Source organism: Pseudomassariella vexata (genome assembly GCF_002105095.1).
Source record: "Pseudomassariella vexata strain CBS 129021 chromosome Unknown BCR38scaffold_5, whole genome shotgun sequence".
Taxonomy (NCBI): Eukaryota; Fungi; Ascomycota; class Sordariomycetes; order Amphisphaeriales; family Pseudomassariaceae; genus Pseudomassariella; species Pseudomassariella vexata.
This window is the reverse complement of record NW_024467960.1, coordinates 2,644,838-2,671,312: the sequence shown is the minus strand read 5'-3', so window position 1 is coordinate 2,671,312 and position 26,475 is coordinate 2,644,838. Positions and strand designations below refer to the sequence as shown.

At 49.5% G+C, this 26,475-nt stretch overlaps 7 protein-coding genes and 1 non-coding gene across 8 annotated transcripts; 1 reads left to right on the top strand and 7 right to left on the bottom strand.

The window, feature by feature from the left end:
- Window positions 1-1,091: 1,091 nt before the first annotated feature.
- BCR38DRAFT_430616 (cytochrome P450) lies at window positions 1,092-3,014 on the bottom strand. Its single transcript, XM_040860047.1, has one exon. The coding sequence runs from the start codon at window positions 2,963-2,965 to the stop codon at window positions 1,367-1,369; it is 1,599 nt and encodes a 532-aa protein (XP_040717512.1). The 5' UTR covers window positions 2,966-3,014; the 3' UTR covers window positions 1,092-1,366.
- A 1,975-nt stretch (window positions 3,015-4,989) lies between these two features.
- Window positions 4,990-5,409, bottom strand: BCR38DRAFT_457065 (uncharacterized protein; the record flags this gene model as incomplete). Its single annotated transcript, XM_040861994.1, has 1 exon — window positions 4,990-5,409. One exon carries the CDS (start codon window positions 5,407-5,409, stop codon window positions 4,990-4,992), a length of 420 nt encoding a protein of 139 aa, XP_040717511.1.
- Window positions 5,410-7,178: 1,769 nt separating this feature from the next.
- On the bottom strand, window positions 7,179-8,943 carry BCR38DRAFT_182831 (1-aminocyclopropane-1-carboxylate synthase). Its single transcript, XM_040853948.1, has 4 exons — window positions 8,644-8,943; window positions 8,544-8,585; window positions 7,442-8,484; window positions 7,179-7,389 (listed from the first exon to the last, which is right to left on the bottom strand). The coding sequence occupies exons 1-4, from the start codon at window positions 8,776-8,778 to the stop codon at window positions 7,365-7,367; spliced, it is 1,245 nt and encodes a 414-aa protein (XP_040717510.1). The 5' UTR covers window positions 8,779-8,943; the 3' UTR covers window positions 7,179-7,364.
- A 1,496-nt stretch (window positions 8,944-10,439) lies between these two features.
- On the top strand, window positions 10,440-13,852 carry BCR38DRAFT_430612 (uncharacterized protein). The gene is made up of 4 exons (XM_040860046.1): window positions 10,440-10,701; window positions 10,794-10,911; window positions 10,990-11,137; window positions 11,196-13,852. The coding sequence occupies exons 1-4, from the start codon at window positions 10,625-10,627 to the stop codon at window positions 13,559-13,561; spliced, it is 2,709 nt and encodes a 902-aa protein (XP_040717509.1). The 5' UTR covers window positions 10,440-10,624; the 3' UTR covers window positions 13,562-13,852.
- Window positions 13,853-15,512: 1,660 nt separating this feature from the next.
- On the bottom strand, window positions 15,513-15,832 carry BCR38DRAFT_339661 (cytochrome b-c1 complex subunit 8; the record flags this gene model as incomplete). Its single annotated transcript, XM_040855716.1, has 2 exons — window positions 15,513-15,562; window positions 15,649-15,832. Coding segments are annotated over 2 exons (234 nt in total), but the record flags the coding sequence as incomplete, so codon positions are not given.
- A 2,613-nt stretch (window positions 15,833-18,445) lies between these two features.
- On the bottom strand, window positions 18,446-20,819 carry BCR38DRAFT_430610 (uncharacterized protein). The gene is made up of 7 exons (XM_040860045.1): window positions 20,242-20,819; window positions 20,048-20,183; window positions 19,807-19,991; window positions 19,647-19,751; window positions 19,206-19,588; window positions 19,046-19,113; window positions 18,446-18,986 (listed from the first exon to the last, which is right to left on the bottom strand). Exons 1-7 carry the CDS (start codon window positions 20,329-20,331, stop codon window positions 18,607-18,609), a joined length of 1,347 nt encoding a protein of 448 aa, XP_040717507.1. The 5' UTR covers window positions 20,332-20,819; the 3' UTR covers window positions 18,446-18,606.
- A 3,817-nt stretch (window positions 20,820-24,636) lies between these two features.
- BCR38DRAFT_t153 lies at window positions 24,637-24,739 on the bottom strand. The gene has a single exon. It is a non-coding gene; the product is annotated as a tRNA-Thr (tRNA).
- A 242-nt stretch (window positions 24,740-24,981) lies between these two features.
- BCR38DRAFT_473750 (xylanase) lies at window positions 24,982-26,475 on the bottom strand (the record flags this gene model as incomplete). The annotated part of the gene is made up of 2 exons (XM_040862945.1): window positions 24,982-25,826; window positions 25,889-26,475. The coding sequence occupies 2 exons, from the start codon at window positions 26,473-26,475 to the stop codon at window positions 25,034-25,036; spliced, it is 1,380 nt and encodes a 459-aa protein (XP_040717506.1). The 3' UTR covers window positions 24,982-25,033.

Below are 26,475 nucleotides of genomic sequence, written 5' to 3'. Positions count from 1 at the left end.
ACTTGAGGTACCCCAAGTAAGCGTTTTGACATCTTTCAATAACAAATGTAATTCGTATCGACAGCCTAATACAAGACTTTAGCGGTAAGCTCCATGATACCAAGGAGGAGCGCTGTACCTGTCGAATGAGATTGTAAAAGTTGATCGAGCTTGTTCTTGCACTGTTTTACGGGAAGTTTTGCACATCACGTCATTGTATTGCTGGAGTAAGAAGCTTTCCAGCTAGAGAATGCTTCTAATCCTGACCAGCAGGAACTGGAAGCTTGCTTCCGCTTCTGTATCATGATCTATAACACAGGGCCAAGTTAGATGGGTTGTGCATGTCCCAAGGTATTCAACACTCGACTCAACTGTTTGTCGGCAGAGGCGAGCACTTCTGCTTTCCCCATCAAGTCACGGTGGCTGTCAGGGTACGGCTAGGCCGAAGGCAATAGTACAGAGTGATGGGGAGTAACGGGCGTCCCTCCTACGTAATACCGGGTGGTCACTGGCGGTCTCAGGTAGGGGTGCCCACGGTGATGCATTGATCTCTACTCTCCCTCTATCTTCTTCCCGGGCCTCCGCCCCTTACATAGATAGCTAGAACCCGACGTCGGAGCCGCGGAGCACTAGTTTCCCCGATTGTTCCGCAAACCAAGACTTCCATATCGTGTCATGACTCGCACATTCCTACACCAGAGCCCCACCGGTGTCCCACCGGTGCCTATGGCATTCTGTTCTCTGACAGTGGCAACGTTAAGAGAGGGTATTCCAACTAGAAGTGTATTCAGGAGACTTATGATCGACTCGACGGAAAGCCGTGCTACGATACAGCGATCCCCACTTTGAGCACCTTCAACACATCAGATGGAGGGTGTGATTGCTTCGAAATATGGTATAGTTAATGTTATAGGATTTCCAGGGCCTACTTTGGATCAACATGACCTCGAGGCTAGAATAACTGGATGTGGGTTTTTTTCAACTATATTGTACGCACTTGGCTAGGATAGAGAATCTTTGTGTTCCCCTTTTCCGTTTCAAACTTTCCTACTTTCATTACCTCCGCGTCGCAAAATATCGGGCTTATTAACGAAGAATAGGATTGAATGTGTTTCTGATTTTCTCCAAGTCCAAATGAGTGAAGGTGGCCGGCCATAAGGGCTTGAATTACAGAAAAGCGAATGATGTCTACCCTACAGGCAAAAGTTGTGTGGTAAGGTGGGTGCCCATATGTTATCACAAACTGGCAATTAAGTGGCAATGTCCTTGAAGTTCCAACCCCATCCGTCGTCCGTCGACTGGCTATAGTAGCGGTAAATCGGAAAAGACAGTTGTTGAAGTCGAAGGCTAGTGCGGTCCGACTGAAAAGCCCACCAAGGCATCAACATCATTCCAGCAAGTAATTCAGTCTCTGGTAATCTTCAAGAAGTACCTTCTCGCTTCTCACACTCCTCGGAACAAAATCCACCTTGAACTCCTCAGACGCGAACGTGAGACCTCCATGGAAACCACTCTCAATACTATTGTCGAGCTCCCCTTTGGAAACGATGTGAAATACCCACACCAGCTTCGCCGTTGCAATCAAGACAGAATTCTCCCCAAAAAGATCTCCGGGACACTGTCGCCGACCAGTGCCGAAAACGTATACTTGTTTCCGCCCTTCAGCCTGTGACGCCTCCGCAGGTCTTTTCGTTCCGTACGGGTTGTCTAGATACCGACTGGGGTCGAATTCTTCGGGATGGTCGTAATCTTTGGGATCGTGGGTGATGGCCCATGTGTTTTGGAGCAAGACTGTGCCTTGTTTTAAGTGATACCCACCGATGGTATCGTCGGCGTCGAGAACATGCGGCAGTGTGGTCGGTGTCGCGGGTCTCCATCTCAGGGATTCGAAGAAGCAAGCTCTAAGGTAAGGCAGTTTCTTCAGGTCGTCGGCTTTTGGTAGCCTTTCGGAGCCACATACGGCATCCACTTCATATTGAACATTTTTAAGGACCTCGGGGTGAGAAGCAAGGGCTTTTATGAGCGTCATAAAAGTGGCGAAAGTCGTATCTACGGCAGCTTCCAGCAAGCCACCTCCAAGGTAGGCAAGCTGATCATCGTCAAATTGTTGCTCGCCTTCTTCCTGTTCGCGGAGAATTTTGACCAGCAGAGACTCATGTTGTTTGACATTTTCGTTACTATTCTTCGACCTCGCTCGTTCCTGTTTGGCAAATTCAAGCATCATGTAGTAGAAGTCCTGCTGGTTGTTATGTACCAATCGGGTGTTGCGTTTCCAATCGGCCAGAAACTCAGGAACGTAACTCAGAATCGGGAAGATGTCCACGAGCGAACCAACGCCAGGGGTAAGCAATTTGAGCCAGTCTTCCTGGTTTTCAAAGAACGATTTGATCAAACCTGGTTCCTTTCGCAATGCAGAACTGCCGCATATAGCGATAAAGGGAGTAGTGAGACTCCATGTGCGAAAATGATTCATAAAATGGTCCGGCTTGGATGCCAAATTTTGCATCAAGGTCACTGAGGCGGCATCTTGGATGGGGAGTATTCGCTCAGCACCAGCTTGGCTAAGCAAATACCGCACAGCTGTTTTCCATTGGCGCAAATAGCCATCATAGGGCATGAAGAGAATGTGATGTGCACCATTTGTGTATTCCCTATGCAAGTACGGGAATGGTCTCCCCGAGTAAATCGTACCGCGCTTTTCTAAGAGTTCCCGGACGAGAGCGGCACTGTTTAGGATGACGAGATGACCTGGGCCAGTCTTCAGTCCAACGATGTCGCCATATTTTTGCCGTAAAGCTGTGAATTGCACGAAGGGCTTGGTGTTGGCAAAAAGGTGAAGGTTGCCGATGAAGGGCAGGGCGAGTGGACCAGGAGGGTAGTGTTTCGGACGCAGGGATAATAGGGAGAAGCGGATGAGCTTGGTAAGGAGGTAAACCAGGCACAACGAGAGGCCGACTGGAATAGAATGCTCCATTGTAATGGCCATTGCCAAAGTTTATGCAGATGCTGAACCAGACGGGAAATGAGTTAACAAGAAATGGAGCGGGGCCGTAGTTGCATTTCTATGTCCGACTCAATGCGGCACTTCTATATCGAGACTGCCGTCGTCTAGTGCTGGTTGTATCAATCATACGTACTTATGTTAGCTGCTCCTATCCAATCAAGCGGTGATTTGGTGACATGATGCATAGTATGCAAGAACACGAGTATGCGCTGCAACGTTAGACGACGTTTGGTTGGTCGGGCCCATTCAGTGACCCTACTTGTGCATTGCAGCTGAGAAAACTATTAAAAGTGATTCGCAAGGAAGCTCTACTACTGCGTCAACAATCGGGTGAAGACCTTGCTTTTCAATGCCACGGTAGCTCTAATGATACACCACATTCGTCGAGGAAACTAACAACACATAGCGTACTGGCAGACCTATTTTGTAAATTATAGAACTATATCTCAAGCCCTATGGGAACACAGAGCAGTCTCGACATCTTCCAGTGAACTAATCACAGCAAAGTTACACAGCGCTCGTGAGCCAAGATAGAACAAGTACAAAGCTACCAGCCTGCAGTACCATAAGAGGATTGGTTGGCGTTTCTCTTTCCTGTTTCAGGAATTCTCTTAACTTCACGCATATATTAGCAATGGTATCACTGTTCATCGGGTCTTCTAGCTCTACTGATGAATAATCATCTCTTGTTGGCACTAGCGATACTAGTATCGTCTCAAGCGACGTTATTTAAGGTCAAAACAAGACACATGGGCCCACTTACTGTTACATTTGTCGAATCGTGTAGCTTGGAGCCAGATTTAATTTCTGCATGCTAACAGGGGCATGGAAGAAAGCCGGGAGGAAAAGGCCCAGTGAATTTCAAGGGAGGCAGGATCTCCCACCTCTCAATACTTCTCATTATGTGAGACTAACGTAATGGTATCATTTCTGGAATGCTTAGCTTTTGCCACCTTGGGCATGTCACGACCTGGGTTGCATCGCATTGGTAGAGACCTCGATTAGGTGCTATCGACGAAGATTCTACTCTAAGGAGCGAAGGAAAGAAGATGACAACTTAGGTTTGAGGGAGCGCGACTGAGTCGTCCACGCTTGGCGGGGCTCCTACAAGGGTTATGATTGGCTTCCCATCTGACACTGCCATGGCAGGTGTTCCAGCTGTAAGTCACCTGGTTGTAGTGAGTCTGCGAGGGTTGACCTTCACAGGGCATATGACGAGCTCAGCCTGCCAAGGAACCAACGTGCATTCACAAGTTGTTTTATTAAGCCAAAATCCCTTAGCTGGTATAGATCAAGTATTCTTCTGTTCGTGTATTCTCACCCTTTGTCTATTTTGCGGTTGGGTCGTTCGACTGCACTGGAACGTGGATACTCTTATCAAGGAAATTTCATTCCGGAGTCTGTATTCCAGACATTTTACCAGAATGACGCGAACAGCGAAAGTTGAGGAAAGAAAGATACCACGGTGAGAAGCGTTGGGTCGTTACCTAAATCCTTCTACTCGCACCTGAGGTTTGTGCTACTTGTGTCTCAGATATGTAACTTGATGTATATTTGAAAACTGCATAAGTGAATGTTCCCCGGCCACTCTTCATATATCAACTAACAGCCCACGATTCTTATGTAACAACGTAGATCAACTTATAAATATTGTGGGTAATTATGTGTTTGCGCGCAGACTTACTACGTGTTTATGTTTGTCTCATTACGTTTCGTTAAAAACATACTTCCTATCGTTCGAACCGAGGTAGAGATAACCGAGAGTTTTGGATCATTGCGAGTGATTCACTGGTATTGCCCCTGTCATGATCCAATATTGAATTGCATGAAGGTATTGTTTGAAATGGGACTCTCGTAAATGAATTATCTGGTATTGTCCTTCAACCCTATGCCATCTCACAAACCCGGCGCCTTGTAGTGTGACCCCAGTATTCAACACCTTCCTTGATTCCCATCACAGTTCAAGTGACCAATGCGTCATTAAAAGCCGCGCAGTCCCCAGCACCTTAGAAACCCAAAGCAGAATTGAAAGCATCAGCCGTGCTCGCATCCTTCGTGCCCAGCGCTTCAATCTGAGCCTGCGCGTCCTCGCACAGTGACACAGCCGCATCATTCGCCTCGCACACGTTGGTCAACTGGTCGCAGATGCGGTTGGTGATGATGTTGGGGTTGAGGGCATCCTGCTGGCCCTCGGCGACAAGCGGGTCGGTAGGCAAGAAGGTACCCTCGTCGGCCTTGCGCCCTTCACGGCCGAGCTGAAAGTCCATGGTGGGAACGCAGTTGCCGAAGTCGGCTCCACCGGCCGCGGCATCAGCTGTGGTGTCGGCGCTGGCGGTACTATTGTCCTGGCGTGGTAAGAATTTGATGGTTGCGGCTGAGGTGGTGGCCGCGGTGAAGAGGGCGAGGAGGAGGGTCTTGGTCTGCATGCTGGCGGTTGGTCTGGGTTTGGTTTAGGGAAGAGATAGATTGGTCGTTTAGTGGAAAGATTGAAAAGACCGGCTAGCGGTTGGAGTGATTGATTGGAAGAATAAAGGTATGTACGAGAATAGAATAAGTCCGCAGAACTGCTTGAATAAGAAACGACCGAGATCTACTCGTAAATGAAGGACTTGATTATTTGGGTACATCAACTAATGGGCGGCGAGACAGGCATCTAAATACCTGTGTCTCGAAGATGGCATCTCCCCCAGCTCTCAGAGCTGCTCGTATCGTCTGACGAACAAATGTCGGTTAGAGATCAGAGACATGTGGCTGGCATAGGTTGTCGGCATCCAGCCCCTGTCCCAATGTAGATCATACTTGTTAGAGCTTCACGGGACGAAGCTTGGATGATGGTTAGATGCAGAAGGCAATGATATGCGCATTGTGGAGAGATGTATGGCTTCGTGAGTGTTAGACGGCCGGGATGCATGGCCCTCTCGTCGGTAAGAAGCGCCGAGATTGATTGGCACCCCAGGTCTGTCTCTGGTATGTCCTCGCGTCCACTGCGATGTGTGTATTTGATAAGACCAGCCAACTTGAAACGATTATGAATTGTTCAACCAATTGAAGGGAGTAGAGTTTGTCCATATGACCTCCCTCCTGGTATTTTCTATATGAGAAAATTGTTCAACTAGTCGGTCCCGAATAACCATCCAAATATGACTCCACCAAATAGAGACAGGATGGAATGATCCAATATGATGGTCCTTAGACAGACCTCATCCAACCGTTCATTCAGAAACCTGCCAAGGATATCCCGTCTAGGGTCACACTCGTTGTCCTTGGATCAAACCTTTCGACAGGGGTTGCACGGTAGTTTTGAGACTTCCCCTGTTTGGGTTACGGTCCGATCTCCAACCTCGCGCGTAGTTGAGGGAAGGATCGATCGCCCAGACGGGATGGCATGTAGTATTCCTGACAGAGTCTAATTTGTTTTATTACTAGGCACGCTGGGTAAACGATGAACTGTCGCAACCCGCGAACTACCAAGACCTCACCGTGCTTGGTCATCCTTCTGCTCCACAATTCAACTACATCATATCTTCGCATTGACTACCGGTGCGCAGGCAGCTTCATCTTCGCAGTTGCAGTCATCCGCTTGCTTGGTTTGAATGGTGCACCAGGTTAATGGCTTTCGCTTCCGCCCACCACATCTCACATCAAACCGGCATGGTGGGTCCCTCATATTTTCGTCGGATAGGACCTAACAGGTAACTTCGCGCTATCAAATGATGCGGTCATAATGTAGCGTCAGAAGAAAGCCTTTCCCGCTCCAATGGAGTCTATGTAAACACAATGCTGAGTGCATACACTGCGTGAAATCTTCCCATCTCAGCGTATGATAGCCTAGGCATCGTCATGCTTTTTGCTCTATTGGGTCCACTCGAACATGTCCAGTCACGCACAATGGACAAAAGCCCGACGTGAGTAGGCTCAACTTGATCATAGCCATGATTTCCATACTCAGCTATCCGAAGACCGGGAGACAACGGCCTCTTCTGTTGATCGAGTAAAGTTTCGTTCGTCATTTTCACGAAATCGGTGTAATATTCCCCCCCGTGGGGCAAACTTATTTCACTTATTCTGTCATATGATGGATTCTCGGATTTTCGTCGGTGCTCGTTGTGGCATTGCACATAATGTCATCCGGCAGACTGAATTATCCACTAAACCGGATTCAGGTCCACCTACTCGGAACAGGTACGGCCCATTATATTTAAGATGATTGTTTTATGTGCCAAGCGAACTCGGTATTTGTCCGCCCAGGCTGAGATCGAACAGAGTGAATATGGATGAGTTCTACGCAGTGTGTGTGTTGCCCCAAACCATGGCCAAGATCCTTTCTGCAATTTGTGCCGGGACAAATAACCCGTCAGAAACCCTGGCGCCTCTTAGGATGTTATAGCCCAAGAGCTGATTTGATTCTAGGCGTATTGTCAGTAAAGACGTCGAAACCAGGGCTTCCATGGGACGAACCTTCTCAACCCCTCCGTAACGTTGCGGGGATCTTGCGTATACACCACTCTGAACCAGCCGGCCTTCCCATGTTCTTCCTTCGGATGAAGAAAGACGCCTTGATCAAGCAGTCTCTGGGCGACTTCAAATTCAGGGTCTTCAGCGTCCAGTTTCAGATACGGCGATAAATCAATGTAAATGAAGAACCCCGCGTTGGCTGGCAGGAAGTTAATACCTATCTCTCGAAGCCCTTTGGTAACATGTTTATACGCCTCGCTTATCCTCTCCCGTGAGGTCGCCAGAAAGCTGCGGCACCACTGCCTATCTTGCAGCATTGCCGACACAATGGCTAGAGAGGCACCGGAGGGGTTTGAAAACCTCATGACGCTCGTAACCGCCTTATGAAGCGACTTGCTCCTGGTGATGATAGCACCAATGCGCAGCCCTGGCGCCGCGAAGTCCTTGGCCAACCCGTATGTGACGTGACAAAGCTCTTCATTGATGATGCCAGCCGGGTCGACGGATAAAGCTGATGTAAAACCCACGAGCCCATCCTCAGTGAAGACGGTGCATCCGTACACCTCATCGCTGATGAAATGGATTCGATGCCTATGGCAGAACTTCATGAGCTCCAAAATCGTGTCCCTCGGGTAGCACCTCCCGAGGGGATTATGTGGGTTGACGATGAGAAGAGCTCTGATATTGACTCCTGCGGCATTGGATCGTACCAGAGCTTCCTCGAACTTGCTCACCACACTGACATCGAAACAAGTCTCGGCCTCTGTGTCAGCGTACACCATCTGCAACTGCGCTTTGTTGCCAAAGTCGAGTTCGAAGCGCCCGTAGACAGGTCTCGACGTTAGTATACCGTCACCTGGATCTCCTACAGCCCAGCCCAGAATATCATGGAGCGAAGTCGCAGCATCGGTGATCTGGATCTCGCTACCATCGAGTGGCCGGTATGGGTTGAAGCACTCATTGAGGTGCTGGGCAAGCGCTTTGGGGAAGCGCTGGCCGCCGGCTGTGCTGTAGCCGTAGCTGAAAATTTCGAGTGGGAAAGTAACCTTGAAGGCGTAAGAAGGGGGTATTCAAGGTGTCAGTGCGATTTCCGGGAGGTGCTGACATTTTGGTTTGCAAATTGTTCTAGTTCCCAACTGACGAGAGTCTGAAAAGGCTGGGTGTTATTAAAATATATGAAGTTCCATCATAGGCGGGCAACTCACGTTCTCGGCAAGTCCAAAACTAATCAAGCCGGATGGGTTGTTGTCCGGATCATAGGTCGCCTTGGAAGCAAAACGCCAGGGCCGATCGAGCTCCGGGACAACAGCAGCAGCTCTTTTGGACAACGAGTCTTCCATCCTAGCCTATTGGAGACCACGTGGGTAAGAGCAGAAAAAAGATGGGGATTAAACGTCCAGAATCACTTCGCAATTGCATTGAGGAAGGTTTAGTGAACCCACGTACTTCAAGGAAGTTGTTGACCTCGCCGATAGCTCTGGGCGACGTTGCCTTTCCGAGGTGGGACGGCCGCAATGCGGAGGCGATGGAGGGCATGCAAAGGGCGTCCAAGGCCCCACAGCGGGCCGCGCGAATAGATTTGGAATCCACGTGGTTGCCAGTAAGCTAATGTTAGTTTAACATCTGTGCAAACTGTGTTCGCCTTCGCGATAAAGCCGGGGGATCATATGTTTCACCGGTTATCTATTAGACGTTCAACAGATAGCACAGAGCCGTACTCTGGGGCGATATCGAGTTGATCACAGTAATGCCAACCAGGCGTGCCTGCGTGACTGTGCTACTGGATGAAATATACGGGATTGCAAAGCGTCACTGCCATGATTGTTTCTAGCACCATGGCTATATGCATGGCTCTAGGAGAGCTAGCCGCCTGTTTTCTGGGAAAGCCTCCGTACCTCTGCCCCAAAGCACTGTCAAATAGGCATAGAATACAGCAAGGCCTGGCATGTCGTAATTCTCCGTGTCGAGCTGTGGGCGCGTTTTGCCAGCCGTGAGACTCTAGCATTCAGGGTCTTGCATGATTATGCCGTTTACTCAATTGAGCACAAAAGAAGCTCCAGATTCTCCAAGTCCAACGACATGATGCCGTCGGGACTTCAAAATGCAGGCCACAATGATAGATGAAATTTGGATGGACAGCAATATTTGGATGTAGTTTTTCAATAGCTACTACGGTATCAGGCCAAAGTTTTCACCCCCTTGACAAGTACCAGTGGACCACTGCCAAGGTAACGCTATACTGATTCTTACCGATTCTTACCTAGCCTATTCATACTAACGAAAAGGTACTTCCACCTCTGATTCCAACTTGCTGTTAACGCGTCCTAATTATCGCGTATGTAGCAACTACAATAGGGACTAAACACCTTACAGAAGCAGATCGCTAACGAATTCGAACCCTCCATTTCGACGGTGGTAAATCGAAAGCCGAAATTCAAACTACTACAACGTTTTCTTTTAATCTGATTAAGACAGCTGTTAAGGTCGCTTCAAGCCACGTAGCTAAGAGTTGGCTCGTGCCTAAGTGGAGCACGGTACAAACACACAATTGAAAACTTACCCATGATACCATAGTACATCATACTAACCACTTGCAATGCAGCAACGTCGTGGCGACAATCAGCTGAGTTTGCTAGTGTGGAGTTTTGCAGAGTTGCACAGGCCTAGTCAGCCTTTCCAACGGTCCAATGACTGAATGGAGACTAGACTGAGCAAGACCCCCAGCTGCACGTCGCGTCACGGTTTAATTGCGCTCTCAGGAGACAAGGTGGGTGCTAACCAATAGCTCCTGGTGGCTCTTTGGGGATGGTCTGACCCAATTCCATTGCCGGTATTGATGAGAGCTGAAACCACGTTAAAGAAACCTGGCCAGGCCTTTTGCTGCAACGTAACGTCGGTCGATGTGGGAATTCACCGTCCAGCGGTTCGGTGGTTCAGCGGTCGATCCCTCTCCAAGAAAGCAGGGCTGACCCAGACTACTCGTGCATGCACTCATGTGCACCGTGCTCCCTTCCCCGTCTTTGCATTTCCAAGAGTGCCTCCCCCCCTGCAAGTGGTCGCATTTTGCTGGGCCCGGGCCAGGGGCATTTCCTCAAATTTCAATCTCCCTACTCCCAACTATGAGAGCATCCGACAGCGAGCGAGGCTGAACGACGTCGCCGCAGCACCGAGAGGAGCGAGGAGGACATGCAGCCAAACAGGGCCAAAGCCGACGCCTTGGGACGGAAGGCAAAGCTTGCCAATTCCTACCAGGAATTGCTTGAGTAAGTCGCTCCGAGAGACGTCGCAGCTTCCAGTCCAGTCCAGGGGTTGATGTGTTTCCGTTCGGTTGCTGAGACCATTTTTTCACTTGCAGCGAATTTAACAACAAGGACCTCAAAAACGTCGGCAACTACGGACTCGGGAGACTCATAGGGAAGGGATCCTTTGGCAAAGTCTACCTCGCCAACCACAAGCTCACCAATGGCTCCAAGGTTCGTCCCACGAACGCTTTCCTCCCGCGTTGAGTCGCCCCATGCTACCGCTGCAACCAACTAACAACACATGCCCAGGTCGTGCTCAAGTCGGCAAAGAAAGACGACTCGAATCTGGCTCGCGAGATCCACCACCATCGACAGTTTGTACACCCGCATATCGCGCGACTATACGAGGTGATAGTGACCGAGTCCATGGTATGGCTGGTGTTGGAATATTGTCCCGGTACGACGCACCCTACGGCCATGACGGTCAGCAGCACAGAAGAACTAATATTCCACAGGCGACGAACTCTACAACTACCTCCTGAAACATGGCCCCCTGCCGGTCGAAAAAGTCCAGAAAACCTTTACCCAGCTCGTCGGCGCCGTCTCCTACGTCCACCTGCAATCATGCGTGCATCGCGACCTCAAACTCGAGAACATCCTGCTCGACAAGCACGAAAACGTCAAACTCGTCGACTTTGGCTTTACGCGCGAATATGAGGGCAAGTCCAACTACCTCCAGACCTTCTGTGGAACCATATGTTACTCGGCGCCGGAAATGCTGAAGGGGGAGAAATACGCTGGAGAAAAGGTCGACGTCTGGAGTCTGGGCGTCATTCTTTACGCGCTTCTGTGTGGCGAGCTGCCCTTCGATGACGACGACGACAACGTAACGAGAAAGAAGATCCTGACCGAAGAAGCAAAATACCCTGACCATCTGCCGCCAGACGCAGTCGCGCTGCTAAAGCTCCTCCTCTCGAAACGGGCGTTGATCAGACCGACACTCCCGGATATCCTTACTCACCCCTTCCTCGCCGAGCATGCGCCCCAGCAGCATGCCATTCTCAAGCTCCATCGACCCGCTCCGTTCAGCACGGCACTCGAGAAGGACTGCTTACAACGCATGAGGAGTGCAGGGGTAGACATCGATCAAGTCATCGAGAGCGTGCTCGCCCAAAAATGCGATGCGCTGGCTGGATGGTGGACCTTGCTCTTGGAGAAGGAGGAGCGGAAGGCGAAAAGGAGGGAACGGAGGCGGAAAGAGAAGGAGGCTGAAAATCGAAATTCTCGCCGCTTCTCGGCAGCATCCAGCAAGCTCGAACGCATGGCTCCTATCCTCGATGAAGATGGCATGGAACCCCCACTACCGCGAACGCGAGGTCGGACCGAGAGGCGCAGTGCTCATTACCTCGACTTGAACATCAACATCACTGATCTCCCCCACCTGCCCGAATCCAGTGAGGGGGGTGCGTTCAGTCCTGACTCGGAAGCGCCGCCGCCGCCGCCTGTAGACAAAGACTCAATTCGATCCGTCAGCACGTCGCGCCAGAGGCGGCCTATACCGCCACCCAAAGAAGGCATCTTGCGCAGCGCAAGGTCTAGAGGCTCGACGCTGCACTTGGTGACCACAACGGACGCTCTGCATCCGCAACCACACGCCAAGGGGGCGGACCCCACTCCCCAGAAAGTGCGCAAGAAGCCATCGCAGGTCATTGTTGCCCACATGAAGAACTGGACGCATTGGCTCGTGGATACAACGCGCCGCCACAGGCCCACCAAACGCGGGAGCCATTCTACGCCCAATCTGGTCGGGAAGAATGGCAGCACGAAGAACTCCAAGGACGCGAGCCCTCGGCCCCACACTAGCAAGCATTCCATTACCGCTTCCCCTCCCAGTGCGGCTGCTGCCACGGACCCAAAGCATGCAGTTAATGGCCACACTTCGGCGAAGTCGGGACACGACGGCGGTGCATCGCTTGGTAGCCCTATCACCATCAACACACCTACGTCGGCTGTGCCCATTCCTACGTCAGGGCACATAGCACCACGGATGCCTTCATCCACTTCATACAAACGGCAGTCACTCTCACCAGGACCCATGACACCTCGCACGACCGCCGTCCGCCGCTCTTCTAAGGGCCTGCGAGGCAGGAAGTCGACCTCGAGTTCTCTGAGTTCTATACGGACAATGCCACCCCATCACCAACACAGCCATTCTAAGGCATCATCCACCTCCTCCAATGGGAGCATCTCGACAACGATGACCAAGACACCTGGCCGATCGCCTCATCATTCCGTGAAAGTACTGCCAGCCACTCCGACGTCCACTAGTTTTCCCTCCAACATCCGCTTGGTCAGGGGCCCCGCTCTGGCATTGAACTTCAACGAAGGCATGCCGGCAAATGATAGAAGATATGGCAATGGTCCGCCCGGGAGCCCGAATCCCTTCGGCGGCGGTAACGTGCTGTTCGCAAAACGAAAGCGCAACCTCTTCAAAGGGCCTATGCTAGCGATGGGGAGCCAAAACCCAGTCGCGAGCGGCGGCAGCAAAAGTCGAGACCACAGCCACAGCCGGACGGCAAGTGCTTCCGTTCTAGGAAGGCGAAGCGGGGAAAACGCAATCCAGGAAGAAGAGGAGGTAGATGAAGAGGACGACGGCCGCGGCGAAAGCAGATCGAGGCGAGGAGACATCGACAAGGAGAGTATTGAGGAAGTGGATCAATTCAGCCCCGTCGCCGCGGCCCTGCCGGGGGAGATTGTCGAGGAGATTTACGAAGGCGACGAGGACGAGGATGCCACACCGCCGGGGACTGCTGCGGGTAAGGGGAAGGAGACAGAGAATGAGGCAGAGAAGCACAAGGAGGTAATTACAGCGGCGGCTTGAGAGAGAAGCCTCTTCGTATATGCTTGAATGATACCTTTGACGCGAAGCAGGAATTAGGAGAGCAGAAACAGAAGATAATAAGGCAACGGAGGGAGGGAGTGAAGGAGTATGCTGGGTAGATGTAGGACCGGGGAGTGGTATAAACGGGATTAGAACAAAACCAGGTCCAAATGGATGGATGGATCATAGTTGCTGTTAGTGAAGGATACCTTGAAGTTGTAAGATGATGAGTTTGCTAGTCGCTTGAGTGGTGTAATTTTAACTAGACTTGTGAGATGTCAAAATTGGATGGTTTTTTATGTGAGATTTGACATAATTGCAGGACTGCGACTATGGCTGTCCCTATACATTGACTATCTTGACAGACGAATGTCGGCAACTGGGAGGCTCTATTGAAAAACCGGGACAATCCAGTTTCGGCTGATGTAGTGAATATGGTAAAAGGGGGCCAAATGACAAGAGGATACCACAGGGCTATTTGCGTGGCTCATCATCCGATACCTCCGTAAGAGGTGACAGCGCCCTAAATATCACAATTCACCGATTATTCGACCGTAATAGTATATAGTTACTACAGAGGAAGTCTACGTACAGAATTTCTAAGACACCTACGGATGCTCCTTAGAGCGCTAGTATGGTTAACAATCCACTACGGTAAGTAGGAGTCTTTCATAGTATCGATTCCGCTCATTCCCCCACGTATAAAGTACAGTTCGGTCTAATTACCCATGTAGCCTACCGGTCGGATGTAGCCCTCTGGTTGTCTACTTACCGTAGCTTATGATCAGCCGAGAAGTACACGCGTATAGCGTTATATTTGAACATGAATTTGGACCCTAACGCCAGTGCCAGTGATAGCGCGTTAGGGCCGCCCATATAAATGCAGCCTGCGTCGTTGGAGGTTTGTTGTTTTTTAATATTGGCCGTCCCTTGCCCTGGGCCTGGCTATTTGCTTGGACATAGGCCTCACGCTTCCGCTTTTTCTCTGCTTGCAGGCGCTTGGCTGGGTGAGAGTAGCCACCGACTACTTCTTCCTTGATAAAAGCAGCACTTAACCGCTATTAAAGAGGTTACCAGGAAGTTGGTAGTCCTCCGACTACGTTAGGGGTAGCCAAGTACACGGAATAGGGAGGGAGCTGGTGGAGCACCAATCCCGCCATTCCTGTGCTTCAGAGCGTATGCACGCGCTGTAGAATTGGGCCACTTTACCTACAATTCAAATAAAACCTCTTCGATTGCACGAGAAACCCAAGTAATAAATTATAGTGAAGAATACGCTAGCGATGACTTGTCCGGTCCAACCACCGCCCGTAGACCTTCAAACCGCACCTTCTGAAGCTGTAAAATTTGAAATAATGCTATCATTTGCCCTGGTTTTTTATCTTCTACCCCTTCAATTTGACTCCAGACTTTGTACGGCTTTGTCTAGAGTTGGTGCGGAGTGCAGGGCTTTCATCCGGCAGCGGACGGTCATCCACGCGCCAAGCCCTGTGACACCACTTATTACGTGTACGCAACATTGAGTATCGACCAGGACGACAAAAAATTGAGAAAATAGCAACGGGCTTGGAAACTGATCACTGGGACGGTTTTCCTGAATCCGGTGCCACTGTAATGTGATGCGTTTTTGTAAATTTGTCGAGGAGTCTTTGGGGCTGCTGTCAACGTTGTTCACTTTTTCTGTATCACTTAATGCTGCTGTGTGTGTTAAATTAGCTAATTCCTATCATTTATTAGCTTGTAATGTAAAAATGTCTTCCAAAGGCTCTGTGTTGTAAATCACGGGTTGGCTTGCTAGTTTCAGTGCTCGTTGCTTCTGCTAGATGCATACAGTCTGAAAATAATGTTGTCATCAGGGGTTTCCATTGCCGAGATCACAATATCCAAGGGAGATATCCAAGCATCTTCCAATCCATTTATACCTAACGACCTAAACTTCACTTCCGTGAAATTATTCCTCCTCCCCAAACTCCTTCCGACCCGCCTTGGAGTTGAGGTACTCTAGTCTGCGCCCCCAATTCAGAATCCACCTGATTACAAAAGCAAAGCAACGAAAAGAAAAGAAAATAGGAAGAAGCAATAGTTACCATACCTCGTCACAGCCCGATTCATCAGATAGTAAGCCATAACTAACGGCGGGGCCCAGTAGAGAATCTGCGTGCGAGTCCGCCGCCACGTGTTGAACATAGCATCATGAGCGGCGCCGGCGAAGGGGTTCTGTCGGTTGGAGCTCAGGCTGAATGTGATAATGCCCTTCTGGGTTGGGGAACCTGGTCGGATGATTAATAGTGGGGGTAAGATTGGAGGTTTTGCTCGGTATTCCGACCATGGACACTGCTCGAGGGGTAGGGAGAAGGTATTTGTTTTTTCATCTTTTTCATCTGTCTCACATTTTCATGTAGAAGTCGAGGTAAACTAACCAAAGTTGCCCCATGTGACCTGGTTCAGGTATCTCCAAATGGCTAATAATCAAACAAGTACCTTTGATGGAGCATCCATTCACTTACTTGCCATATTTACCAACCGGTCCCTCGGAGCTCCTAAGTGCTTGCGACGGCTTCATGGCTGTGTACGTGTGTTTGATCAAGTATAGTTAGCACATCTATCCCAGTAGAAATGGATGGGTCTGGCGACACATATATATGGTCAAGTCCCCGAAAGATTGACGTGCGTTTGCTGACACGAGGTCGGAGTCTCGCTGAGGCAGTTCGGGGCACCGCGCCCGTAAGATCGAATCAGCGCTAGGTGTAACCAGCTCGCCAAGTGACATGGCAACCGAAATCTTCTAAATTTCAAGTGTTTGTAACCGTACAATTGTCGGGCATTGAATTTGATATAGCAAGAAGTATTAAATATCTCTATCCATCCAGTGGCCTGGTCTGTTTCGGTGACGACAAGTATATCTTCCTTTCGCAGTTCTCAGTCCGGGATTGAGTTGCTGTGACGTTTGTACGTTCCCTGTGTATCACCGTGTAAGACTTGCATGAACCGGACAATCCTACGCCCAACTTTAACAGATTAACGCTCGTCGATCGACTATTGGACGTATATGATTGGCGAGTAAACAAGGAACGTAGGGCATAACCATATCCAACACTTGCTGGCCAGTAACACAACTGGGTCCCATTCTTCCTTAGTACGTAATTTGTATCTATTTAGATTGATGGTCTTACGGCTGAGGTAGTAGACAGGCGTTTGGCGTCTCAACGCCTGTCCTACAGGGTCCGACGTAAAGCAAAAAAGCAAATCTGGTCTGAGATTTGATTTGCATTTGTGTTAGCCAATACAGATACAAATCATAGAAGTATTTGCCAAGACTACTCTGGAGCCAGAAAATCTCTATCCGGAACATCAAATTGCGACCTATCAAAATTCCTACCGCACTTAGAATCGTAACAGGTCAATCAATCCCCCAGCCCTTCAATCATCCAATTATTGAAGCCAGCGAAGAGCATTGAATTCTGCAGTCGGTCAAACCTTCCAGCCGTCGATTCGCATTAAATTCATCAACAAAGCACTCGAATCACATTAACTTTATCAGGTTACTAGCTCTTAAAGCCGGATGTTTTTGATATTTTTATATTAGCCGAATCGAGGGTCATCTAGTAGTGCGATCCGGTAAGCGTATAAATATGCTTTGTGGAGTCACAGTAGTTGAAGGCTATATTGCCTTTGGTATCTAGTAAGTCTGGCAGACTCTACTAGGATCCATGCCCTACTTGTGACTGTTTGATCCAAGAATAAGACTGTATAGATGATAGTTTGTATTACCCCCTTCTTCCGCGAAATTGTTTCTGGGCGAAGTAGCATTCGATCTCGCTCATTTCGCAGATGCGGATAGACCTCTTACACGCCGGAAATCCCAATTTTTGGCCATTGTGTTTGTATTTGCGAATATATCGGCGAGTTATGTTTGCTTTGATTTGCTTGCTAGGCATTGCTTTATGTCGGGCGCTGACAGTGCCCTGTGGTGTACGATGCAAAAGTTCTGAACTGACATATAGTGGCATCAATTTGATCGGCAGGGCTCATATCAAGCAAAGTGTAGTGTTTTGCCGGGCGCTGACAGTGCCCTGTGGTGTACGATGCAAAAGTTCTGAACTGACATATAGTGGTATCAATTTGATCGGCAGGGCTCATATCAAGCAAAGTGTAGTGTTTTGCCAATGGCTTATAGGGCCATGGTTCATAATAGACTATTAGAAGCGGACCCTGGTCTACGAGGGACGTGCAATTAGTAAAATCATGGTAGAACCTGTAGTCTGGATATGGTATAGAGCTGGTTCAACACGTTAACTAGGATAGCTCCATCCTATAATGACCGCCTATTTACGAACTCGAGTTAGCAACATTCATTCAAACTAAATTGAAGAATGAGTTTCTACTGGCTTAGGCCAACTTAACAACATCCGTTAAGCCTAGTGCATTGCCATCGGAATCAAACACGGTGACCTGGAACGACTACACGGAAGCTGGCGTGATCTCAGTCTCGAACCCAGTCATGGACACCGTATACATTTCCGTCAAGCTGTCCGAGGCATTGCCTCCAGCCTATTCCCACACATTAAGGGCTTTTACATACGCCCCGGAGTTGTATAGGTTGTAGTCCCTGACCAGAGCGGCATCGGCTAATACCTAGGTCGCCCCCAAGCGGCCAACAACAGTAAAGACAGGGCTAATGACGGCATTTCGGTCGATGAAAAAGGACCTGAGGGCTGCATGGGTGGCGGAATCAATGCCGGATCTGATCCACAGTCAGCTCCAGATATAGAGACTGGTGCCGAAGGCATGGCGTCTGACTGGTGGACCTAGGAAGGTGGCTGTAATTACAACGCGCACCTCCCAATTTTGACAAATTCTTTTCAAATACAGTATACTATGGTATCCATGGGAAGTACACTGTATAAATGGATTTAGTCAGTATAACGAGGTAGTCTATACAATAATTCTAGTTGATGTTTTAACCCCCGAAGTACAGAAACTAAACCTAGCCTTGCGCCTGCGCTGTTCTTCCATGACCAAACCCAAATCCAAGCGCCTGAAATCTACCTCCCTTCTACCTGTTGCTCATTAATTCTCAACATATCCGAATGCCGATTTGGCGTCGTCTTCTTAGGCGGAGCTTCCACTGTCGCCATCTGCTCAAAAGAAAACAACTCCACGTCACTGCCGTTCAGATCGGCTGGGCCACTCATAACGGTCCATTCCTTGTTGACTCTGATGGCATTCCCCGTCATCGGCCTCGTCGATACCCTTGATCGAGCCTTTTGGCTCGCATATCCACTGGCGTAGTTGTTACCGCGCGTTGTGCCGAAAGCTCTTGGAAAGACGAGACTGAAGAGCGAGCGGATGGCCGGCATGCAGGCGCAGATTATGCCCACGGGGACTTCGATCGTTGTCCAGTAGCCGGCTTCGACATAGTCCTCTGTGCCAGTTTCAGCAAGACTCGTTGGGCTTGATCGGAGGGCACATTCGATGACTTACGTGTAAGATTTTCAGTCTTGCCAAACGCAATTAGTGAACGTAGGCGAAGACCGCTGACTATAGTAACACTATAATAGTAAACAGATCAGCGTTTAATTTGTTCTCCAGCTGAATTGGATGCTCGGTAGGAGGTCTGGTGGGGTTATAAGTCTGAACTCACAAGAAGCCAACCGTGAACATGGACATGATCTGGATCTTCTTTTTAGGCGACATTGACAGTCGGAATAACTCCGGTAGCGGGAGGCAGATGGTAATGAGATCAAGGACGATGTTGATGGCGGCGGCGGACCAGCCGATGACGTTGATGCTATGGCACCTGGCTTCGAAAGTGCCGTCCCATGCTCGCCAAGCACCTTGGATCGGCGTGCATTGAAATACTAGCGCAAATACGAAGGCGATGGCGTAGCACAGATTCAATCCCATAAGTCCGTAGACCATGTAACGAAATGAGCGTTTCGGGAAAATCTTGATGTAGAAGAACAGTATCGAAATCTTGGTGAGAGACAGCACTATGGCATACAATATCTCATCCCAGAAGTAAAGCTAGGTAAATACGCGGTAAGCGCGCGCTGTAAGTAGTGACTAGAAATGAGAGACTCACGTAAAGGATGGACGTTATGTCGTCGAAAGGGACGTTCCACATATCTAATCCCAGCCCATGTTGAGCAATGGGGACGGACATGAATGATACTGGCATCATGAACCCCTATTGCGGTTTGGTTAGCAAAGTCACTCATCTTTTTATGGCAGACCTGACATACCACGGCCAGACACATGAACCAATCATCCATGCCCCATGCCTGTCGGCCGATGTAGAGTCTCGCGAAGCAGCGGAGGAGGAACGCAACTAGCCCGAGAACGCCAAAGACAACGCCTATGATCCACACCAATGCCCTCCTGTCCTCGCCGACTACATCGCAAGCATCGTACGAGTACTTCTTCGTTGCTGAGCCCTGTCAGTATTGGCTAACTTGATATAAAACTCGCAGGCCCGTTGCACACCTAGTTGCTCCCGTATCGTACAGTTCGACGCCACGCATGTCTGTATCTCCGCCTGCAACTGCTCGTTACTGCAGATGCAAGTCAAATCCATCAGGTCGCATGTCGATGCGAATGTCGATTGGGAGATGCAAAGAAGCTGGACATTTGTTAACGAGGTTACAAGAATAATAGAGCCAAGTGAACGTCCGACTTACGCCACATCTCGGCGGTTCCACCTGGCTCGGGACAGCTATCACCGACTTCACCGCAACTAAAAGCAGAGTAGTCGAATGTTGAAACCTCATCTTGAGCACTGATATGGGATTCAAACGAAATGGAATCCCAGAAACAAGAGGGACTCAAAAGTGAAGGAGCCCACCCGAGCGAAAATTATCGACTCCATAAGTAATGAGCCGATGTCCACCATCATCGACGGTTGGTTGGTTGGGACTGAGTGGGCCATCAGGTAATGGAATGTCTGAATGCATTCGGATCTGCAGTGTTATATCAGCACTAAAAGCAACCAAGCAGTCAAGCAGACGCGCCCAAGTGAAATTTCCTCGTGGGTTCCTGGTCGTGTTGTGCATGAACGGTAATATGGCCATAGTGGCGACAGACTGGAAATAACGTTTTTCTTCGTTTTCAACCTTCGGTGTTACAAGGTTCGCGGGAAAAGCCCTAGAACGCCCCTTGGCGGAGCATACGACATGATCTTGACCTGCCTGAAATGGGTATAAGCTACAGGCGCGCATCGGACCAAGGAGAGGAGGCTGATTACTGCAGGGGCAACGTGTCAGACTGCATTTATTGCGACTGCTGCAACGCAGAATTGGTACCGCAAAATTGGTAGCGTAGAATTGGGCTAGAACATCAACATCGAATCATCTGCTGTTCCGTTCCACAGTCCGATTCCGGCGTCTATCTACTGACACTTGGAGTCATTAAGATCCGGCCAGGAGATCGCCGTTAGGTGCATTTTTCTGGGTCTAACCGTTAGGCCGCTGGCATGCCAAACCCGGACTGACATACTTACACATTCCGCGCGGCCAACAACAATAATGCATACTATTCCAAAAGCAGGAGAAGAAATATAGACAGAGATGATGTCGGACAGTTGTATTTCAAACAGCTAGCGTTTGGACAGCTGATGAAATATTGTCGAGATCTGCCAGCCCCTGTCAGGATTGCGGGTACAGATGCCAGACTCCTAGGGTTGGCACGGTTGGGCGAAACCCGACGATTCCAAAGGAGTCCAATAATCTGGGGTAGATAAATTCGGGGTGGGTTCCTCTTCTTTTAGTTTGTAGAATAGATCGCCTCTAAGCTTCAACAAAATGCGACCTTGTCGAGTGAAAAGACTTTCCTACATACATCTGCCGGTGAATAATGGTAGTACCATATATATTCATCACTGGCCATAAAGAAGGTGCGTCATTCCAGTATTTGCGTTTGATCTAGATCCAGATGGTACGACCATAATCCATACCATAGAATAATCATCCCAAAGATTGTCGCGTTGCATCCATAGTGTGGGATTGATCCACTGCGTTTGACATGAAATGACGTGTCGCAACTACTTGTGCTGAGGAACCGAGGTCGACACTGCGCTGCCATGTGCCTACCGTTAGACATTCGCAGTCAAACAGGCTCAGTCTACTGCCGCCACCTTCCTGACACTACAGATTAGTTTCGGGCCACTTCCAACTTGTTGGGATTTGGCAGCTCAGTTGCTTTCAGTTTGCGATATCTAGATGAAAACACCACTATTCAAAACTGCATGAATACTTGGGGAAAGTTGACATACGCAACGATTGAAACAGGGTGTGAGGAGAGTCAACGGTCAGTGGAATTAACGTCCCACACCCACATCCGGGACACCCCACATGTGGGACACCCAAAAATGCCTCATCAACACCGCTAGCCTCTAACTTCAACCTCTTTCATCGTTACCAATATCGATTCAATCGTTACGACATTTTACGTACGTCTTCTTTACACTAATATAAGTCAATATACCGAAGATTATATTTATCGAGCTCTTCAAGCAATAGCTACCAGTCAAAGCCTCCGAAAGCAGCATATGAGCATGGTGTCCCAAGGTATACTCTTTCACGACGGATTCAGGGAGCCTAGTGAAGAGATATAGCCTTCGCTGACTACCAGAGGCTCTCTCCAGCCCAGTAATCTCATCTGGCTGAATGGGTTCGAATCCAGGCTGCCCTAGGCCTCCCACCAACCCATCAACAGCTCAAAGACTTCGCCGAGCGTATCCTACAGATCCACGGAGACACCGAACCACTTGGAAAGAACTGGGTCCAGGCTTTTATCAAGAGGAACCCTTCAGTCAAGGTCCAGAGAAGCAGAGCTATCGATTCCCAACGTATTAATGGAGCCTCAGCTAATGTGATCAGGCAATGGTTCAAATACCTCGCTATCCCTGAGATCAAAGCTATTAAGGCCTCGAATCGATACAATATGGATGAGACAGGTATTCTATAAGGTAGAGGATCAAATGGTCTTGTTCTAGGATCATCTGAGACTCGTTCTATGCGGAAGAAACAGCCTGGATCTCGAGCTTGGACATCTCTTATAGAGTGTATCTCTGCGACTGGTACTGCACCAGCCCCACTTGTGATATACAAGGGAAAGTCTGTCCAGCAGCAGTAGTTTCCTCTGGACTTGACTCCATACGAAGCCTGGAGGTTTACAGCAACAGAGAATGGGTGGACGTCAGACTCTACGGGTATTGAGTGGCTACAAAAGATCTTTATTCCTTTGACTCAACCAGAGGACCCTGAAGAGACTAGGTTACTTATCCTAGATGGGCATAGTAGCCACGAAACGACAGAGTTTATGTACCTCTGCTTCATAAACAAGATACACTTGCTTTTCTTACCGCCACACACATCCCACGTTCTCCAGTCTCTCGATCAGTCAGTCTTTGGACCCCTCAAGGCAGCCTATAAGAAAGAGCTTGGTTACCTTAACCAATGGGATACTACTACTGTCGTAGGGAAGAGAAACTTTCTCCTCTGCTATGGAAAGGCACGTCTAGCAGCATTGACCGTCAAGAACGTTATCAGTGGATGGAAATATACTAGTCTCTGGCCTTCGAGCATAGCTAGACCCCTTATGAGCCCCCTGCTCCTTGAGAATACGTCAGCACCAATCAAACAGCCTAGTCAGACTTGCAAAGGGCACTCTAGTAGTCAGGACTGGGCGTTAGAGACATCATCAGTAGCCTGGTCAACGCCTAAGAGGAGAGATGAGCTCCAAGATAGTTGGACAATATGGGCCCTGTGGGCCATGTGGGTCCTATACTTGCCACTATCGCCACCTAGAACGGCGACCATCCCCACATACCTCTATTACGAGAAATGTGGCAAGGATAGAACATTCCCTACTTATCTATATGCTTCTACAACTTGTCTGAATTAATCAGCAAGTCTACCATTCATTGACTATATAAGAACTCTTTTGTTTCCATACATAGACCCTCGAAGAGAGGACCAGAGTTAGCTACAATACAGACAGGTTAGGCATATGTGCCCTCCTTTTGCTCCTTCAACGGGAACATCAAATCCAAGTAAGATCAACTCAGCTTATTCAGCAAGCTTGATAGTGATCCAAATACCCAGCGGCTACTCTTTCGGAAAGTTCAAAAGGGCTTTGATGAGAAGGACTACCAGTTAGCTGTCGCACAGCGAAATATTGAGGCAATAGAGGCAGAGCTTGAGGCCAGTAGGGCTAGGAAGCGGAGGAAGGTCAAGATGAGCCCTAATTCGAAGTTTACTAATATCAAGGCTATTCGGAAGGCTCAAATCGAGGCTGGTGAAATTGAGGATAGTACAGATGAGTCTAGCGAGTCTGAAAACCCTAGTGACGGTGAAAGCTGTATTGTAGTCGCATCAGAATAAGTGTAAAAAAAGGTTAAAGTCAATGGTTATAATATACAGCATCATTTTTAGGGCGTCCCACATGTGGGTGTGTCCCGGATGTGGGTGTGGGACGTTATCCTGTGGCAACGAAGATTGGCATACGGGCCCTTAAGCCGCGTCGGGCGGTTATACAGGTAAACTTGTAGCCAAATGACTACTAAACCTCCTGTCCCTCCCTAAGTCTGTGCTACAACCCCTGCCTGAACTACCGATAAGTGTGGTAATGTGGCACTTAAATTCGTCCTCAGGGGTGGGATGCTGCTGATGTGCAGAAGATGCTCGACTATTTTTTTTGTCGCGACAAGTCGTAGTATCTGCTAATTGGGGTTCTCGTCGAGCGTATACATCTCAACCATACGCTCAAGTGGATAGACCGTAACGTGGTCAGACGCTCGCAAGAATCGCGGCGAGAGGGCGTGCTGCGCGCCTTCTATCGTGAGGGGACGGGTTCGCCGACGAGCGTTATCGGAAAGGCGAGGTCCGATAAGGGGTCGGATTAACGATTCGAATTCTGGACCGGCTGTCGAGTTATATTCCGCCGACGTAGTGCTTGACGGTCGACTGGCTAGGATGCTCGTAATCCTAAACTGCACCAATCTCCCTATTATCGCTAGGTAGGCGAAGTCAACAAGGTGGGCAGCGCGCCGTAAGGGTTGACTAAACCCCCTTGTGTGTCAGCTGCGGGATTCGAACCCGCGACTCGTCACCGACCCAAGTGGGCGAGGCTCAAATCGGGACTTATCTACCAGCGAAGTGACCAACTACACCAGCCGACTTATTATATTAATTTTGTAACAACTAGCTTGAGTTATTGCTTCGTAAAGTATCCCGTGGAGGATCTTTAGTATAGGAGTCTTTTTCAAGTATACCCATTTTGGAACTTAACTGAAGCAGACCCATCCTGTCATAGGCCTGGCTCTACCTGTAGTCTCCCTGACGCTCTAGATTGCTAACGAGGTAAGGATTGCTTAACTACTTCACTGCGAAGCAATGAATATATATAAAATCAAGATTACTGCACATTTCCATCGTATACTCTGGTGTCGATCGCCGCTGAACTCGGCTTGATTCACGAAGCCTCCGTCAACTTAACAGTAACAACCGACCTCGCCGGTACCGCCACCGTCACCGCGCTCCCATCCAATGTAACCTCCACACCCGCCACCTGATGACTATTGTCCGTCAACCATGCCCCCGCTGCATTAGGCGTAAACCCATTCAGCGCCAATTTGACATTCTGACTTGAGCCTCCCGTGTTAGTCAACACCCCCACCACACTCCCATCCGTATTTTTAAAAGCCCCAACTGAAACCCCACTCACCGACCCAGAAGTCGCAACCCTGTACGCCCCGGGCCTAATAAACCTGGACCACATCGCCATCGCCCACAGCCTTCCCGAGGGGAAAACCTCCGTCCCATCACTCAGCACGAGATAGCTCGATGCCTGCTGCTGGTTGACTTCCACACCCTGCCAGTAGATGTACGCGCTCAGATTCGCGTTCAGGATGCCCGTCGCGATTTTCCCAGCCCACGTCAAGCCCTCGCAGGCGCCGCCGTTGCTATACCAAGTCGTGCACCAGCGCGACTGCAGGTCGCAGGCTTCCGTCTGCCATGTCTTGAGACGGGTGGAGATGACGGAGTTGGGGTCGCCGTTGTAGTTGTGCGAGGTGAGCAGAGTCAGGTAGGACTCCATGCCTGCTGAGATGAGGGCTGAGGCCGTGGTGCGGGTAGTGCCCCAGCCCATGTTGTCGCAGCAGGCAAGAGCGACGGAGGAGAGGTTGTTGGATTGCAGGGTTTTGGAGAGAGTTGGGATGAATGAAGCGGCTTGGGCGCCATCCGAGCGCATGGAAGAATACGAGGTGCTTAATTTGGATAGAGTCAGATTTACTACGTCGTCTAGATTAGAGGGGTGACATAGACTCACGTGTAATCGGGTTCATTCAAGAATCCAAGATGTGAGACTTGGATGCCCTCTTCCTGATAATACTTGACATACTGCGCCAGCATGTTCGCAAACGCCTGTCTCCAATCTCCAGAGCTACACGTCTGGCCCGTGACGCCACAAAGGTACCCACCATTTGCTTCATTACCATTCGTCTTCATGAAACCCGGTGCACTCCACGCATCGGCGTAGATATTCTTCACTCCATATCCCATCGCCTCCTTACTGAACCAGACTTGTCCAGAATCATTGCGATCCCAGACATACTTGGGATCTGCAGTCGGCGACCCGGGGCTGTTTGGCAGAATAGAGTCTGCACCCTTGGAACCAATGCGGTTTCTGATGATGGTGAAGCCGGCACCGGTGGTGGTGTTAAAGAGGTAGTCTAGCCCCTTTCGCCGAGGGCCTTCTGCTAAAGCTTGGAATTCTGCGGCACGACCGAAGGCTTGGGATACTCCAAAGCCGTCGATTTTCTGCAGTGTCGAACCTACGTTGACGGTGACTTGAGTCTGAGCGAGCGACAGGCCGATGCTTGCCCATATGACCACAGCAGCCTTCACGTTGAACAT

Coding starts and splice junctions, on each gene's coding strand:
- BCR38DRAFT_430616 (XM_040860047.1), bottom strand. CDS start 2,965: ATGGCCATTACAATGGAGCATTCTATTCCAGTCGGCCTCTCGTTGTGC.
- BCR38DRAFT_182831 (XM_040853948.1), bottom strand. CDS start 8,778: ATGGAAGACTCGTTGTCCAAAAGAGCTGCTGCTGTTGTCCCGGAGCTC. Junction 8,586..8,643: donor GTTTTGGACTTGCCGAGAAC/GTGAGTTGCCCG, acceptor CAGCCTTTTCAG/ACTCTCGTCAGTTGGGAACT. Junction 8,485..8,543: donor AACAATTTGCAAACCAAAAT/GTCAGCACCTCC, acceptor TACGCCTTCAAG/GTTACTTTCCCACTCGAAAT.
- BCR38DRAFT_430612 (XM_040860046.1), top strand. CDS start 10,625: ATGCAGCCAAACAGGGCCAAAGCCGACGCCTTGGGACGGAAGGCAAAG. Junction 10,912..10,989: donor AGCTCACCAATGGCTCCAAG/GTTCGTCCCACG, acceptor ACACATGCCCAG/GTCGTGCTCAAGTCGGCAAA. Junction 11,138..11,195: donor GGTGTTGGAATATTGTCCCG/GTACGACGCACC, acceptor AATATTCCACAG/GCGACGAACTCTACAACTAC.
- BCR38DRAFT_430610 (XM_040860045.1), bottom strand. CDS start 20,331: ATGAGGTTTCAACATTCGACTACTCTGCTTTTAGTTGCGGTGAAGTCG. Junction 20,184..20,241: donor TGGAACCGCCGAGATGTGGC/GTAAGTCGGACG, acceptor ACAAATGTCCAG/CTTCTTTGCATCTCCCAATC. Junction 19,992..20,047: donor TACGATACGGGAGCAACTAG/GTGTGCAACGGG, acceptor GACAGGGCTCAG/CAACGAAGAAGTACTCGTAC.